This window comes from Colletes latitarsis, chromosome 3 (genome assembly GCF_051014445.1).
Source record: "Colletes latitarsis isolate SP2378_abdomen chromosome 3, iyColLati1, whole genome shotgun sequence".
Taxonomy (NCBI): domain Eukaryota; kingdom Metazoa; phylum Arthropoda; class Insecta; order Hymenoptera; family Colletidae; genus Colletes; species Colletes latitarsis.
Window position 1 is genome coordinate 41,853,810 of NC_135136.1, and position 17,851 is coordinate 41,871,660.

General features: G+C 38.2%; 1 protein-coding gene across 1 annotated transcript; it reads left to right on the forward strand.

Moving 5' to 3' along the window:
- Window positions 1–12,510: 12,510 nt before the first annotated feature.
- Cyp4g15 (Cytochrome P450 4g15) lies at window positions 12,511–17,753 on the forward strand. The gene is made up of 8 exons (XM_076762921.1): window positions 12,511–12,669; window positions 13,317–13,562; window positions 13,641–13,838; window positions 15,681–15,933; window positions 16,212–16,419; window positions 16,536–16,724; window positions 16,793–17,030; window positions 17,124–17,753. The coding sequence occupies exons 2-8, from the start codon at window positions 13,331–13,333 to the stop codon at window positions 17,486–17,488; spliced, it is 1,683 nt and encodes a 560-aa protein (XP_076619036.1). The 5' UTR covers window positions 12,511–12,669; window positions 13,317–13,330; the 3' UTR covers window positions 17,489–17,753.
- Window positions 17,754–17,851: the final 98 nt, after the last annotated feature.

Consider the following 17,851-nt stretch of genomic DNA (forward strand, 5'->3'; position numbering starts at 1 on the left):
TTTCTCGAAAATGCGCAGGATTTCGGGGGTATGTATAATGACCAAAGATGATTGTAATTGACCCCCGCAACCGAAAATAATTTTTTTAGAACGATTTGAAATTTTTTTTTTTCGTCGTAAAATTTCACACCTTCTCGATTTTTTTTCTAGAAAGTGGGTAGGAATTCGGGGGTATGTCTAATGACCAAAAATGATTGTAATTGACCCCCGCAACCGAAAATAATTTTTTTAGAATGATTTGAAATTTTTTTTTTTCGTCGTAAAATTTCACACCTTCTCGATTTTTTTTCTAGAAAGTGGGTAGGAATTCGAGGGTATGTATAATGACCAAAAATGATTGTAATTGACCTCCGCAACCGAAAATAATTTTTTTAGAACGATTTGAAATTTTTTTTTTTCGTCGTAAAATTTCACACCTTCTCGATTTTTTTTCTAGAAAGTGGGTAGGAATTCGAGGGTATATCTAATGACCAAAAATTATTGCAATTGAACCCCCTAGCTAAAAATAATTTTTCCAGAACGATTTGAAATTTTTGAATTTAATTGTTAATAACTTTTTAACGGAGCCTCCATCAACAAATTGGTATTCTTGATTTTTATCTTATCTTGGCCTCTAGAATCTCTCATTAAAATTTTTCCCAGGGGTGGTCGAACACCGTGTATAAGGAACTACAAATGTGGATTTTACATATTCAAACATTATCGCTTATAAAATTTGACAAAATAAATTAATTTATAATACGTTGCAAGAATAATTAACATTTTATTTACGAACGAGTTAAAGTTTCGTAAATTCACTCGTAACGATTTGTTCGATAATGCGTTGAATAGAAATGTTTACTTCATTTTATTCGGTTTTTAAGAGAATGTAAGGGAAGGTAGCACGCTTCGTGATCTCCTTCGGTCGAAAGACGGGAATTAGGGGATTTCGATGGAGGAAAAGAGGATTGGGAAGACAGCGGATAGGTGTCAAGATGCTGGGAAGATTTAGGTATTGTCCGAAACGACTTTACCTATAAAGGCGTTCGCATACTCTGTGTAAAACCTCTGAAACTGCTGAAGTTCTATTTTAAAAGATACTAATAAAATTGTAAAATACTGTACAAGAATATGTCTCTACAAATTACGTACAATGAAACCTCGATACTAACAATTAGCAGAAAGATCGCCTGGAAACATGTACAAGGTGAGTCACATGACCTACCCTCCCTGAATAATTCCTAAAGTACGCATAAATATGCATAGATCTACGTAAAAGAGTTTTATGTAAAGATTATATTCACCATAGTGACGTAAAATTCTCTCTAACAATTTCATTTAAAAAACTAAACACGTGATCTCCTAACCTGAAACCAAACGTACCCGAGGATCTAAAAATAGAGGTCGAAACGTCGAAGAAAAAATTTAAATCAGTCCTTACGAAATATATAACGTGCTCTGAAAGTTCAAATATTACTTGCAAGGGGAGGCCGTGACCTGTCAATCTGGGATTTGAACCAAATTTGGTTGTAGGGGCTGATGTCCAAACGTAATCTGTAAAATACTAAACGTTTATGGCCAGTCGTTTTTGGTTTCCTTCTTCTGAATTGTAGGTCTCGACAAGATGATCACAAATGTCCAATACATTGTTAGTAAAGAAAAAATTTGACGTCCATGTTAAGTAACGTAATAGTAAAGGTTTTGTTGGTAATCCCGAGCATTAGTCACAAGTTCTAATTAATTGCGACAGTTTCTGTCTCGTGTATGGGGCTTTCTTCTAGCCACTTGCACGAGAATTAAAGAACATTAGAGCAATTTAAGAAACTCCGCGACTGTCGTTAAAGACCAAAAGACCATCGCGCCAGTAATAGCCACGAAATGGACTGGGAAAGTACCGTCGTTTTAAATACCGAACCCAGATATTTTAAAACTTTTATCGCGGAGGTGTTTCGCACAAAGGCACGTGCACATCGTACAATGAATTCACAAAATGTCGCTGCTCCGAAATTTTATCGCGTGTCTATAATTATGCTCGAACGAAAAATAACATGTAATAACGTAGACGAAAGGTACCAGTTGCCTTGTCAGTGCTGTCGGTCTAATTATTAACGAAAGTATTACCTCGCGTTCGAGTCACCCGTAAAGGAACATGATCTGTAACGCTAGACCGCAAACAAGTTTGGTCACGCGTCGAACTTGTGCAAGATTACGAAATTAATATCTGGGACTATTACTCGATCAACGATTACGATTACTATGATTATTTTCAGTCGAAACGGCGTCAGTGGTCGTCGAAGATTGAACGTGCACGCTTTTACGTTGCACGACCCGAACGATTCGCTAATGGCGCCCAATTCCTCCTGACCCTCGATTAAGAATTCACGTTTCGCGCAGCCCGAGCCCAGCGTATCGTAACCGTCGGCCAAACGCATGATCTATCTGTCGTAACGCATTAGCATGTACAACGCATGCATTAGCGGGGCTATATGCAGTTTATCCGAAGCCTCCTTTATGTCGCGTGGCTCACGACTTTCACCCGACCGCCACTTTCACCGATGAAAATTAGTACGGCTTTGGGTTGCTCGTTCCCCAGATCGAATAGATCGTCTCTATTATGAGCGTAGGACCATCGCGCGTGTCCCCCTTTCCAATGCCTCTCGAAACGAATGAAATTATCGACGATTGACCGGGTACCGCGGAACCAGGGAGCAAACTATTCTTCTCGGGGGCCAGATGTTACGTACTTTTTGTCTTTCGAGGCTGTTGGAATCCGGGTGGTCAAGCAATGCTCTTTTCGTATTATAAGGGTTTATTCATTTACACTGAACTAGCGTCGAACTCAACTATGAAGAATAATGAAATTTGCAATGGACTTTGACTCTTCGACAAGGCGTTAACACCCGCAGACTTCTTGGGCAACAACTCTGAGCTCTCGGGCCCCGTGGTCCGGGGATATACAGGGTATTCTTAATTTTCGTCTTATTTTGGCCTCTAGAATCCCCCATTAAAATTTTTCCCAGAGTTGGCTGAATACCCTGTATAGGTCTTAGTAATAGTAGGGGCGGAGGACCCTTAGACCTAGTGACTAACGAGCCTTGTGACTAACAGACGATGATTTATCGATGTTTGGCCTAGTGGTCATCCAACAATGCATATAAAAATATTACTTTTTTATTCGAATGGGAACACACAAGCTTTCGTGTCCGAAGCTTGTCGATCTCGCGAGACGTGTTCGTACATATGTGTTTAGTACCAATGCTGTGGAATCTCGGTAAAACGAAGCTGAAACGTTCCGTTTGGCATCGAGATACACGCAATCAAGGTAATCGATCCAATAAGAGGTAGCCTCGCTTGCGCCATACATTTCCACTACCTATGGCCTATGCTTCATCTCTCGCGTAATCGTTGGTCTTTCACCGACGATCTGTTGTTGACGAGACCGAAAGACTTCCACTCCAATTTCACTTGTTGCCGAACGATCGTGCCTTCCACTCGTCGACACAATGCAAACGGACGAGGTTCGCATACGTGCATCGAGGTTGCATCTATCGTTGTTCCACTGTACCCCGATTGCGATTACAGCATCGGAGTTGGGCAAATTTTATTCACGAATAACGAATAAAAACGGCGAAGGACTATACTGAAATAAAATACGCTTGAAATTTATAGACACAGAACGTTTGTTATTTCTATTTTAATAACTTGTTGCTGGAACGAATTATCGGATCCCTTAGAATGAGACGTAACTGCGAAGCAATCATACGTTAGCAAGTGTCTTTGAGATTATGGGAATTGAACAGGACTTCTACAATTACATGAGGGATCGCGTATGATTTTAACTCTGGCCAGTGGATCAGCTGCATTATAATGATTTCATCTTATTTTGTTGGCTTAAATAATTAGATAACGAAGCGATATATTGTATTGTATTTATTAAACAAATAGGCTTACAAAGAAACACGTATTTGTAGTGTGTATGTTTCTTTGGGCAAGTACATGGTTCCACATCGTGTTAAGCATATTATACATTAGATTATAATTAATAAACACTGCCTAAAACTTATAATCAACGTAATAACCATAGTAGTGTCCACATAAGTGAACTACATTTAAGCCCACTTAATTGTCCGTTTAGCTTGCCCCTTATTCTAAGGGCGGACGTTTAAATGGGCAGTACCCTACCTATTTCACTGTATATCTATATATATCAAAACGACATCTACCATAAAACGCCCAAGTTTGTCGAGAAATAATTCATTTATTATACACTAGATGGGGCACCAATCACTTACGATCGAAAATTAATTTTAATTTATTTATTAATGCAACAATAAAGCCCTTAGTAATTTAGATCACTTATAAATGCTCCACAATTAATGTCAACGGTCCAAACTTATCGAGAAACAGTCCTATTCCTGTCAGAACACACCACGAACCTAAGCATGACACTCTAACACATATTCCTAGTTTCTACGTTTCTTTAAGCAAATATAACGGATTCACATCGTGTCAAACGCATCATACATTAACTTAAGACTGTATATACGTCAGTCTAATTAACAAACACTGTCTAATTACTCCTAAAGACACCAGTAACTTGTATTTGACACTGCAACACATATTTCTAGTCTCTACGTTTCTTTCAGTAACTATACGTTAAATTGAGACTATATGCACGTCAGCCTAATTAATAAATGATGTTTAAAGCTTATTACTATTATAATAACTGCAGTAATGCCCACATAAGTGATTGTAATATTACCCACTTAATTGTCCGTTTAGCTTGCCCCTTATTCTAAGGGCGGACGTTTAAATGGGCAGTACCCTACCTAATTCACTGTATATCTATATATATCAAAACGACATCTACCATAAAACGCCCAAGTTTGTCGAGAAATAATCCTTTTTTTACACACTAGATGGTGCCCCAATTATTTACGATCGAAAATAATTTTAATTTATTTATTAACACAACAATAGTGTACTTAGTAATTTAGATCACTTATAAATGCTCTACAATTAATGTCAGCGGTCCAAACTTGGCTAAAAACAGTCTTATTCCTGTCAGAACACACCACTAGCCTAAGCTTGACACTCTAACACATATTCCTAATTTCTACGTTTCTTTGAGCAAATACACGGTTTCAAGCGTAACATACATTAACTTGAGACTGTATATATGTCAGTCTAATTAACAAACACTGTCTAATTACTCCTAAAGACACCAGTAACTTGTACTTGACACTGCAACACATATTTCTAGTCTCCACGTTTCTTTCAGTAACTGCACGTTAAATTGAGACTATATGCACGTCAGCCTAATTAATAAACAATGTTTAAAGCATATTATTATTATAAGAACTGCAGTAATGTCCACATAAGTGAACTACATTTAAGCCCACTTAATTGTCCGTTTAACTTGCCCCTTACTCTTATGGCGGACGATTAAATGGGCACTACCCTACCTAATTCACTGTATATCTATATATATCAAAACGACATCTACCATAAAACGCCCAAGTTTGTCGAGAAATAATTCATTTTTTATACACTAGATGGGGCACCAATCACTTACGATCGAAAATTAATTTTAATTTATTTATTAATGCAATAATAAAGCCCTTAGTAATTTAGATCACTTATAAATGCTCCACAATTAATGCCACAGGTCCAAACTTGCCCACAAACAGTCTTATTCTTGTCAAAAAGAACTATTAACCACTGTCTTAGGTTTGTATGTCTTCTGAGAGGAATAGGACTGTTTCTAGACAAGTTTGGACCGTTGGCATTATTTGTGGAGCATTTATAAGTGATCTATATTACTAAGGGCTTTATTGTTGTATTAATAAATAAATTAAAATTAATTTTCGATCGTAAGTGATTGGTGCCCCATCTAGTATATAAAAAATGAATTATTTCTCGACAAACTTGGGCGTTTTATGGTAGATGTCGTTTTGATATATATAGATATACAGTGAATTAGGTAGGGTAGTGCCCATTTAATCGTCCGCCATAAGAGTAAGGGGCAAGTTAAATGGACAATTAAGTGGGCTTAAATGTAGTACACTTATGTGGACATTACTGCAGTTATTATAATAATAATATGCTTTAAACATTGTTTATTAATTAGGCTGACGTGCATATAGTCTCAATTTAACGTGTAGTTACAGAAAGAAACGTAGAGACTAGAAATATGTGTTGCTGTTTCTAGCACAGGTTACCGGTGTCTTCAGGAATAATTAGACAGTGTTTATTAATTAGACTGACGTATATACAGTCTGAAATTAATGTGTGTTACGCTTGAAACCGTGTATTTGCTCAATGAAACGTAGAAACTAGGAATATGTGTTGGAGTGTCAAGCTCAGGATAGCGGCGTGTTCTGACAGGAATAGGACTGTTTCTGGATAAGTTTGGGCCTTTGGCGATTTATAATAGATTTAATCACTATTTATTAATTAGACTGACGTGCATATAGTCTCAAGTTAACGTGTAGTTACTGAAAGAAACACAGAGACAAGGAATATGTGTTGCAGTTTCAAGCACAGGTTTCTGGTGTCTTCAAGAATAATTAGACAGTGTTTATTAATTAGACTGATGTATATACAATCTCAAGTTAATGTGTGTTACGCTTGAAACCGTGTATTTGCTCAAAGAAACGTAGAAATTAGGAATATGTGTTAGAGTGTCAAGCTGAGGCTAGTGGTGTGTTCTGACAGGAATAAAACTGTTTCTAGACAAATTTGGACCGTTGACATTAATTGTGGAGCATTTATAAGTGATCTAAATTACTGAGGACTTTATTGTTGTATTAATAAATAAATTAAAATTATTTTCGATCGTAAGTGATTGGTGCCCCATCTAGTGTATAATAAATGAATTATTTCTCGACAAACTTGGGCGTTTTATGGTAGATGTCGTTTTGATATATATAGATATACAGTGAAATAGGTAGGGTACTGCCCATTTAAACGTCCGCCCTTAGAGTAAGGGGCAAGCTAAACGGACAATTAAGTGGGCTTAAATGTAGTTCACTTATGTGGATACTACTATGGTTATTACGTTGATTATAAGTTTTAGGCAGTGTTTATTAATTATAATCTAATGTATAATATGCTTAACACGATGTGGAACCATGTACTTGCCCAAAGAAACGTACACACTACAAATACGTGTTTCTTTGTAAGCCTATTTGTTCAATAAATACAATGCAATATATTGCCTCGTTGTCTAATTATTTGAACCCATAAAATAAACCCAAAACACTATAATCAAGCCGAGCCACTGGCCAGAGTTAAAATCATATGGGATTCCTCTTGTAATTGTAAAAATCTTGTTCAATTTCGAAACCATTAATTCAAATAAATTTCTCGATCGAGGCTGATTTACCCTTGGTATTCTGAACATTTAAAACGCTACACTTTTTTACGATAAATTTTAATTCCACGAAAGTGTGCTTTCGTTACTATATTATTGTCCATAGATCTTTCACTTCTTTGTTCATCGATATAGTAAATAAATAATAAGGGGGGGGGGGCAACGCATAGCAATTTATTCGTGACGCCGATTCGATCGAACGACTTTTAGTCGTTCGTCATGGAATACTTCGTTCTACCATTTGAACGTTTATTTTTATTTGCAGAACTCGTTGCGCCTGGTTTTTCAGGAATTTGCTAAAAAATAGCATAAAATCATTCATCGACGATGTTTATTTCATTCTATATTGGACTTTAACCGGAGCAAGTTCGCATTTAATCTTTCCTAATTAATAACGCGTATCGAATAAATGTAATTATATTGAAATTAAGGATTCGACTGTCGACACGACGATGATCGATCGATAGTAACTGACTGCAAATTATATTAAACGCACCTGTAAATTATGGCTAGCAATTGCGCCTCAACGGTACATGTTTACTTGTATCGTTAAGTCAGAACGCCGGGTCATTGAGCATCGACCTGGATATCCGGCGATTGTAAGCGTAAGTGCACGTAAATTCTTCGTTCCCACGTATCGTCTACGAAAATATGGATCGCCTTATATAAGGATATACTTACGCGAGCTGCATCACTTCCGGAAATCGACGTAAAATATTGTCTCATAGGTCGCAATGCAACATTCCGTGCAATTTACACGAAAATTTCCCAACTGCCCTTCGATAGCCATGATCCATCGATCAATGCTACATTTACTGGCATTCTTCCGTAAATTTAACGTTGAAAATACTTAGGTTTCCTCGTGTCTCGAATAAAAAGCAATTAATCGTTAACCCTCCGACAGCGACACTGGGTCTGCTTCGACCCGAATATGATTTACTTCTTTCAAAAATGAATTTTAAATAGGTTGAGGAAAAAGAAATCTATTATTTTTCACCTGGATGGCAGTGACCCCTGGGAAAAATTTTAATGGGAGATTCTAGAGGCCAAAATAAGACGAAAATCAAGAATACCAATTTGTCGATGGAGGCTTCGTTAAAAAGTTATTAACGTTTAAAGTTCCGCACTTACTGAATTTTTTTCTCGAAACTGAGTAGGATTTCGGGGGTATGTCTAATGACCAAAAATGCTTGCAATTGACCCCTGCAACTAAAAATAATTTTTCCAAAACGATTTGAAATTTTTTTTTTTCGTAATTAGACACTTAATGAGATTTTCGGTAAGGATTTTTTTTCTCGAAAGTGCGTAGGATTTCGGGGATATGCCTACTCACCAAAAATGATTGTAATTGACCCCTGCAACTGAAAATAATTTTTTTAGAACGATTTGAAATTTTTTTTTCCCTCGAGAAATTTCACACCTTCTCAAATTTTTTTCTAGAAAGTGGGTAAGATTTCGGGGGTATGTCTATTGACCAAAAACGATTGTAATTGACCCCTGCAATTGAAAATAATTTTTTCAGAACGATTTGAAACTTTTTAATTTTGTCGAAAAATTTCACATCTTCTCGAATTTTTTTCTAGAAAGTGGGTAGGATTTCGAGGGTATATCTATTCACCAAAAATGATTGTAATTGACCCCCGCAACCGAAAGTAATTTTTTCAGAACGATTTGAAATTTTTGAATTTCACTGTTAATAACTTTTTAACGAAGCCTCCATCAACGAATTGGTATTCTTGGAAAATAACTGGAAATTTTTCCCAGGGGTGGCCGGACACCCTGTGTATCTCGTAAAGTATTGACCAAATAAATTGAGACTCGTGATCGTCGGAAAAGTGACGTTCAGTATTAAAAAAAAGTTCTTTTACTGTTTTCTGGTTGGTCGATTCAGTTGTGAGTTATAGGGTGTAAAAGATGCAAGTTAACAAAGAGAAATTTCGGTATATTTTATGATTTTTGCTTTGAGAAAAGCCACTTTTGGTTTCGTCGATTCTGTTCCGGTATTTTCGGCGTTAACACTAGATTTACGGAAGCCATCAATTTGTCGAATGTCAGATTCCATATTTAAAATTACAGAACACGTAAATATTATTTTGTAACAACTTATGTTAAATTTGATTGATGCAATGGCATGAATACATATTCTAATTAAAAGAAAAATCGTATTTTAAGGTAATCGTCAACATGAAAGGTATCAATACGTGCTATCAATGCTCGTAAATCTATTGTTAAAGATAAAATCATGGAAATGATCGAAGTAGACCGACATTTTAGCAGTCGTATTTGCATAAAGCTGGATTAAAAAAGAAGCTGGATGATTGGGTGACGCACGAATTTACGCAAAAACAAACATGATGGATCGAATTTCAAGACATTATAAAACAAAATGATACATATTTAAACATGAAAATAATGGATTACTTTTTTTCCAATCTAATATTACCTGTCCGTGTTTCTAGACACAAGAAACGGAATAAGGAAAATTATAGAATATCCTGCGCGAAAATAGGAAGACTAAATGAAAGGAAGACCTATAATAGCTTTCTAGAAAGTGAAATGAATTACGATATGCGTTCCGTTTTAATGTGCTTATACCAAAAGGTTTACACTTGTGCAGAGTATCGTACGATGCGGCGCAAAGTTCTATAATCGAAATGGTTCGTTCGTGGCACGGTGGTATCCTTAAAAAAGGAAGCGACGATTCTGTTACAAATTATGCCACGTATCAATGATCTTTGCTCAGAATCGTACGTAATGCGAAAAAAAAGCATTGTTTGTAAATGATAAAACACCCGACAAGTAATAGGCGAGAGGGTCAAGGCGAGAATACTCCTACGTTTTCGATGACTCGACGCGATTTTTATTTTTTCGTTTTTGGCCTGTGAACATGGTATATTTATTATTCAACGCGTTACGGGAAGCATTATTAATTATACGCGTCAGCAAAATATACCTGACTCTGCGTGCTGAAATAAAGCAAAAGTCCAGAATTACGAAATTGCGTTTTAAACACTACAAATGATTATTTACCGGACCTCAATGACATTCTGTATTTAAGATATTATAATCTCACTCGGAGAATAAATTTTCAATGAAACTGCTGTACGAATAACGACGTTATTTTTAGAAAAAACTATGTACAAATAATGTTGATTCTAATTGTCATATTATTATACAGGGAGTTCGGCCAACCCTGGGAAAAATTTTAATGGGAGATTCTAGAGGCCAAAATAAGACGAAAATCAAGAATACCAATTTGTTGGTGGAGGCTTCGTTAAAAAGTTATTAACAATTAAATTCAAAAATTTCAAATCGTTCTGGAAAAATTATTTTTAGCTAGGGGGTTCAATTGCAATAATTTTTGGTCATTAGACATACCCCCGAATTCCTACCCACTTTCGAGAAAAAAAATCGAGAAGGTGTGAAATTTTACGACGAAAAAAAAAAATTTCAAATCGTTCTAAAAAAATTATTTTCGGTTGCGGGGGTCAATTACAATCATCTTTGGTCATTATACATACCCCCGAAATCCTGCGCATTTTCGAGAAAAAAATTCAGTACGGGCGGAACTTTAAACGTTAATAACTTTTTAACAAAGTCTCCATCAACAAATTGGTATTCTTGATTTTCGTCTTATTTTGGCCTCTAGAATCCCCCATTAAAATTTTTCCCAGGGTTGGCTGAACATCTTGTATAATGCGTTACGATTTCCATCTGCAAAGATGCTCTGACAAAGCAGGACTTTCTCGAGCCTAACCACTTTCTTCCTATGCATCAATGAACAATACATTCATTTTTACCTCTCAGAATCCCATCCAACGATTTATTTAATATTTTTATACGATAAATAATTCGTCTTCACTACCTGTTCAAATTTAAGGATCGTAAATTCTAAGTAAAAAAATTGACAATATTTGAACTGCTGTAACTTCGTTAAAAAAAATCGTACGAAGGTGAACCTGCGCTCATTTTAAAGGGCAAAGCCTCTACTTTCCCCATTCTAAATTCAATTTTTTTTTCAAAGACGCCCTTTTGCTTGGTTACGGGGTAGAAAAGTAAAAGATTTTTTTATAAATATTCTCTAACTTCATACTAGCCTACGGAGTATAATAAATTCTTTTTCTGGCTCATTTTGCAATGAGATTGAAGGGAGAAGCCTCCCCTTTAGGATAACCCCTTAAAAATTGACCTATGATTTTTTTCACCTGAGTTATTGCACTTTGAGTGAAAACTCAAACTTGTGCCTCGAGTGTTTGTGTTCTAAGTGTGTTTATAGTGTGGCTTGTTATATTTACTTCAATTTAAAATTATGTATTGTCCTCTCGTTGCATTTTTACCCTTTGGCATCGCAATCATATGTTTATGCATCGATCTAAAGTGCAGACACAATACTTCGTTTCAAATTGAAGTAAACAAAACAAGACACATTTTAAACACACACAAAACACAAATACACAACCTGCAAGTCCGGTCATGCAACCTCCACATGGTGCACCTCTGGTAATTCTGACCTGCGGCACAGTTTTCGTTCAGAGTGCAATAACTTGGAAACAAAAAATTCTACATCAACTTTTGGGAGGTCTTTGTAAACGTAAGACTTCCCCCTTTAATCTCAGTGCAAAAAGAAGCATTACAAAAATTTATTACATTCCACAGAGTTGTTAGAAGTTGGACAATCTTGGTACAAAAAAGGTACTTCATTTTCATGCCTGTTACCTAATTAAAAAATTCTTATCGACAAAATTGAATCCAAGAAGGAAAAAGTAGAGGCTTCTTTCAAATGAACTCTCGAATCTATGGTATTGAAATTAAAATATCTCCTACGCTAATGAAGATATACCAATTAACGTGTTTGAAAATTCAGGATTCCATCGATAAAATAAGGTTGACCAGGGCCACGTAGGATAAACTTAGTTATATCGAATGACGTATCTCTTAAAACGAGTCAAGTTTTGCTTTGAACATTTTTTGGTACCCAACAGTTTCGACTGGGTCGGATAATAATAAAAAAAAATCGAAGGAACTGTTCACAGAAATAATTTTCAAGCGATGGAAGTCGTTGAATTGTAATATTTTCCGTGACTCCGTAACACGGGGAACGTACGAAGAACTGGAATCTAGAGGGCACGAGTAAAAATAATTATCAATTCCAATAGAAGCATGGCACGGCCATTAATTAGCGTCGCGACGCTTTGTGTCACGCAGGGGTGGAGGTAGAAAGGCTCCGGTTATAAAAGAGATCGCGCAAAGTCGTCCAAGCAGTCCGGTGGTGGTTCATCGGCAAGAACTCGTCGCGTGAGTGGTGCGATCGATAGGTGGGTGAACGATTTTATAAATCTCTTAATCGTGATCGTGGAGATCCAGCAGCGTGTTGCTCGAGAAAATTCTTCAGAGTGCTGTGAAACTTCGAAGTGACCGAACTCCGTGTGACAATCTTATTTTCAAGTAGAAATAACAATCTCTTCGAGATCCTTCGACTCTATTAACAATTATTTCTTCGAGCAAATGTCTTCTTCATTTTTTCTACCGTTCTAGTAAATTCGATCACGCCTGTGTTCCAAAGATGAATCGAACTCTACAAACTCCTTGCTTCGAAGACACTTATCTTATTTACCAATTGACCCTCCTATTAGTTCCAAGCTTTGCTTTCCTGTCTGTCTGGCAAACGAAAAGTTATTTAATATTATCTCGACTCTCACGACACTTGATTTTTGTCTTCTTCTTGTACCAGCATTTTAAAAGTGGATTACATTCGGATTTCGTATCGTGTATCATATGTAAACTTTTAGTAGGCAAATAACAAAATGTTGATTATGGAATCGGAGGATCTTGGAATGCGTTTGTCCTCGAAGAAATTCTTATCGATCACGATGCTCTCGTTTCTTTCCATATTAAAATAGTATCGAAGCGTCGAAAGGTAGTGTAACGTGTACGATTCTATTAATTTGCTTTCTGTTTTCAGATACTTAACGCAAAATGTCTACAACTGGACCGGAAATAATGTCTGGAACGGTTGCCGCAGCATCATCGGCCTCCGGATTCTCGGCAACTGCAGTCTTCTTATCCCTTCTTATCCCTGCATTGGCACTCTACTATGTCTACTTCAGAATCTCTAGGCGTCACATGCTCGAATTGGCCGAAAAGCTGCCAGGTCCCGCAGGTTTACCCATGATTGGAAACGCTCTTGAATTCCTTGGCAGTTCTGACAGTAAGTTGACTTTAGACGTCACTGAATCGTGAAACTCATTAAACGAGGGACATTAATCTATCTTTTTCCTCTCTGTAGCCATCTTCCAAAACTTTTACCAGAGATCTTTCGAATTCAACGAAGTGATCAAGGTATGGATCGGCCCCAAACTGATCATCTTCTTGGCGGACCCACGGGACGCTGAAATCATTCTCTCTAGCAACGTGTACATCGACAAATCTGAGGAGTACAAGTTCTTCAAGCCATGGCTTGGAAACGGTCTTCTCATCTCCACTGGTGAGTATTTTCCATTTTCTAATGGAGAAGCTGGCTTCTATTTAATTTGTAGTCAATAAGTAGATCATACATCTTGAATTACAACTGGTTTGCAACGTGAGTCTTCTCAAACATATTAAACAGAAGAATTTCTCCCTTTGCTTTTGCTCAGTAAAGTTAATTGCCAGCAAGCACTTTAACAAAATGGTTTAACCTCTGCCTGACCACAATCCTGTGGTCGAAACGTAACGCTTAATATTACTATATTTGTTGCTGAACGTCCAGTTACGACTTACAGTACGCTAACAATTGGAGAACACACGCTAAAATGATTATGATCTTTCGTATTGAAGCTTTTCTAAAACCAAGATTTGTCCCTATTTATTTACGATACCAATGGCTTCTGTTCGCGTGTTTCCGCTGAGCTACAAATCGCGACCATGCTAATTAAAAATTACGCGTATAATAGTGATTACAGAATTCTTGCTTTTACTTTACGACAGGTGAAATTGCCTCGTAAACATCGACGAAAAGAACGAAGGAGAAGTTTTACGCTATTAAAAAATCAGCAACTATTTGTTCCAAGCATTTCAAGCGTCGATAGATTCGGGAAGCTCTGATGAATCGTTATCGACGTCGTTTACGATTCTAAGGTCGATTTTTATTGAATAATTGCGCGCGTACAGATTTTTACACGCTGTTATCGTAACTTTCTAGTGTCGAGATAGCTTTTTTTCGCAGACGAAACTCTCTCGATCGCTTGTACGACCACGTAACAGATCTAAACGGCGGTGCACGTAACGGTCTCGCGTTTAACCTCGATCGGCACGCGTCCATCGCATTGGCGCAAACTCTATTTGCACCCTTAAAACGCTTCTTCGGTCCCAAAATGTACAAAATTCCAGTTCTTTCGCCCTGAAAATATTTATGCTGAAATTCCACGAATGAAACGTCACGAGTCATTGTATGTCTTACATCTGTGTGTCTTAATAGTTTCTAAATAAGGAGTACGTTGGTTTCTTTGAATACGGTTCGAGATGAAAGGTACTGGCGAAAGTTCTACGCGGAATATGTACGCCGTTAAACAGATAATCGCTTGGTATCGTTGAGCGTAACACAGGGAGAAGCCTATTAACTTTTTACAGCACTGTGACTACCTTAGACGATCGTTTAAAAAATTTGGTACGCTTGTAACGCGATGTGAGTTAACCCGAGGCCATAACTTTGCCACGAAGTCTCCTTAATCTTACTTCAACATACCTGGACGTGAGTTTTGAGGATTACGTATCACGTTAGAGTAATTACAGGGTCTATAAGTATATTTGCTACGCGAGTAACGAGCAAAGAAGACTCAACTATTGAGATTTCATGATCACGTAATCGAAACTAGACGCGTAGCAATTACGTCAATCGAGTTCGAAGCAGGAAGAAAACTCGCTGAGAATGCTTTCATCTTTGTTTTGGTCTTTTTGTAGCATAATCCGGTGACAGTCGTTACTCAATCGACGATCCTTCACCCATTTCTTTCTGGACACGTTTTCCCTCGCAGGAGGTGCGTTTTCTCCTCTTTCATCTAATCGATGCGTGATCTATCGTTCGTTACAACCGAGAGTTTTTCCAAACTTTCTCCTTTGGCGTGCCGACCTGTCTTCCCCAACTTCCTGAAGCATTTTCCTACTTCTGAATTAGGGCAAACAGCGTTTCGTTGTTTACAATCCGTCTTCGACTTCATCTTTGTGCCTCGAGTTTTGATAATTTAGGAAAACTGTACTGAATCGGATGGCCACTATCGAAGATCAAAGATCGTTTAATTCCAGTCGTATTGTTCGAGCCTGTGGGGCTGTAAACTGTGCTGAATTACAGGTCCAAAATGGCGTGCTCACCGTAAACTGATCGCCCCGACCTTCCACTTGAACGTGCTGAAAAGCTTCATCAACCTATTCAACGCAAACTCCCGCGCCGTCGTCGAGAAGCTGCGCAAAGAGGGCAACAAGGAATTCGATTGCCATAATTACATGTCTGAACTTACCGTCGAGATTCTTCTGGAGACCGCCATGGGAGTCTCCAAGTCCACCCAGGGTCGTAGCGGATTCGAATACGCTATGGCTGTGATGAAGTACGCGATTATGTTTCTTGCTGGCGCTTTCTTCCTCTGGAGAAAGTCCGCCGATGTTTCGCGACGCGTGTACTATAGTTAACGTTGCATAAGAACTAGATAACAGAGATATTTCCATAAAATGCAAACGTTTTAAGTAACTTTCATTCGTTTAAAAATACAAACAAATAGAATAAAATTTCAATTTCAAATCGAAAAGTGGGATCTAGGATTTTGAATATCGAGTTACTTTTTTTTTAAATAATATACATAACAGTAATATAATGAATTTCTTGCAGGATGTGTGATATCCTCCACCTCCGTCACACGAAAATATGGCTCAGGCCCGACTGGCTGTTCAACCTGACCAGATACGGCAAGAACCAGATCAAACTGCTCGAAATCATCCACGGATTGACCAAGAGGGTCATCCAACGCAAGAAGGAAGAGTACAAAACCGGCAAACGTAACATTATTGACACCAGCGCACAGAAAGCTGACTCCAAGGTAGGCTTACGGGCTCGATTTGCATCAGCATTCCCCAGCAACCTGAAACAATATTTATATGGTTAGAAAATTACATTGCATTCGTTTATATTATAAACTCAATTGCGTAATCGCAGACTACCACCGTTGTGGACGGAATTTCCTTCGGCCAATCGGTCGGCATCAAGGACGATCTCGATGTAGACGACGACGTCGGCGAGAAGAAACGTCAGGCTTTCCTGGACCTCCTGATCGAAGCTGGACAGGAAGGTGTGGTCCTCAACGACCAGGAAGTCAAGGAACAAGTGGACACCATCATGTTCGAGGTAAGATTTCGTGACCCTCCGCGGTATCAGAGCAAAACAGAGACGATCAATGAGACTTTATTCGAAAGGGACACGACACAACGGCATCCGGATCTAGCTTCTTCCTTACGATGATGGGTTGCCACCCAGAAATCCAAGAGAAAGTGATCCAGGAGCTCGATGAGATCTTCGGCGACAGCGACAGGCCAGCCACATTCCAAGACACTTTGCAGATGAAGTACCTGGAGCGTTGTCTCTTGGAAACGCTTCGTATGTACCCACCTGTGCCTGTCATTGCCCGTGACATTAAGACAGACTTGAAACTGGGTTAGTATCATCTGATCAAATTCGCTATAAACAAATAACATTTACAAGTTCTTGCGACTGCAAGTATGGAATCTGAAATCATAAAAATTACAGTGTCAGGAGACTACACCATACCAGCCGGCAGCACGGTTGTTATTGCTACGTTCAAGTTGCACAGACAGCCACACATCTACCCGAACCCGGATGTCTTCGACCCGGACAACTTCCTGCCCGAGAAAACCGCCAACCGTCACTATTACGCATTCGTGCCCTTCTCTGCTGGCCCACGATCCTGCGTAGGCCGAAAATACGCGATGCTGAAGTTGAAGATCGTTCTTTCCACGATCCTCAGGAACTTCCGCGTGAGATCCGACATCAAGGAATCCGACTTCAGGCTACAGGCCGACATCATTCTGAAGAGAGCCGAAGGATTCAAGGTCAGGCTCGAGCCCAGGAACCTGGTAGCGGCGACAGCTTAAATGGAATACGTGTGCGGACGATGTTTGTAAAAAAATGATTGTTAAAAAAAGAAAAATTTTGATAAAGGTGTAGCGGGTTTTAAATGCACGCGCGAACGCGCAAGCATACGCGTCACAAAACGCGCGCGCGTGGATAACCTTCTTTAGCGTCATACGATTGTTTGTAAATGTTGTGTCAATAACGCGGATAGTTATATTTACTTTCACTACGTCGATATTTATCTTGTGCAATAAATTATACAGCCTCTGTGTTGCGAAATCTGAATTTTAACGCTACTCGTTATTTCGAACCGAACCACTTCCCTTGATCCACCATTATTGTTTTAATTTAATTTCGTTGCGCTTTGAATTTGTGCTTTATAT

Coding starts and splice junctions, on each gene's coding strand:
- Cyp4g15 (XM_076762921.1), top strand. CDS start 13,331: ATGTCTACAACTGGACCGGAAATAATGTCTGGAACGGTTGCCGCAGCA. Junction 13,563..13,640: donor ATTCCTTGGCAGTTCTGACA/GTAAGTTGACTT, acceptor TCCTCTCTGTAG/CCATCTTCCAAAACTTTTAC. Junction 15,934..16,211: donor TACGCTATGGCTGTGATGAA/GTACGCGATTAT, acceptor AATTTCTTGCAG/GATGTGTGATATCCTCCACC.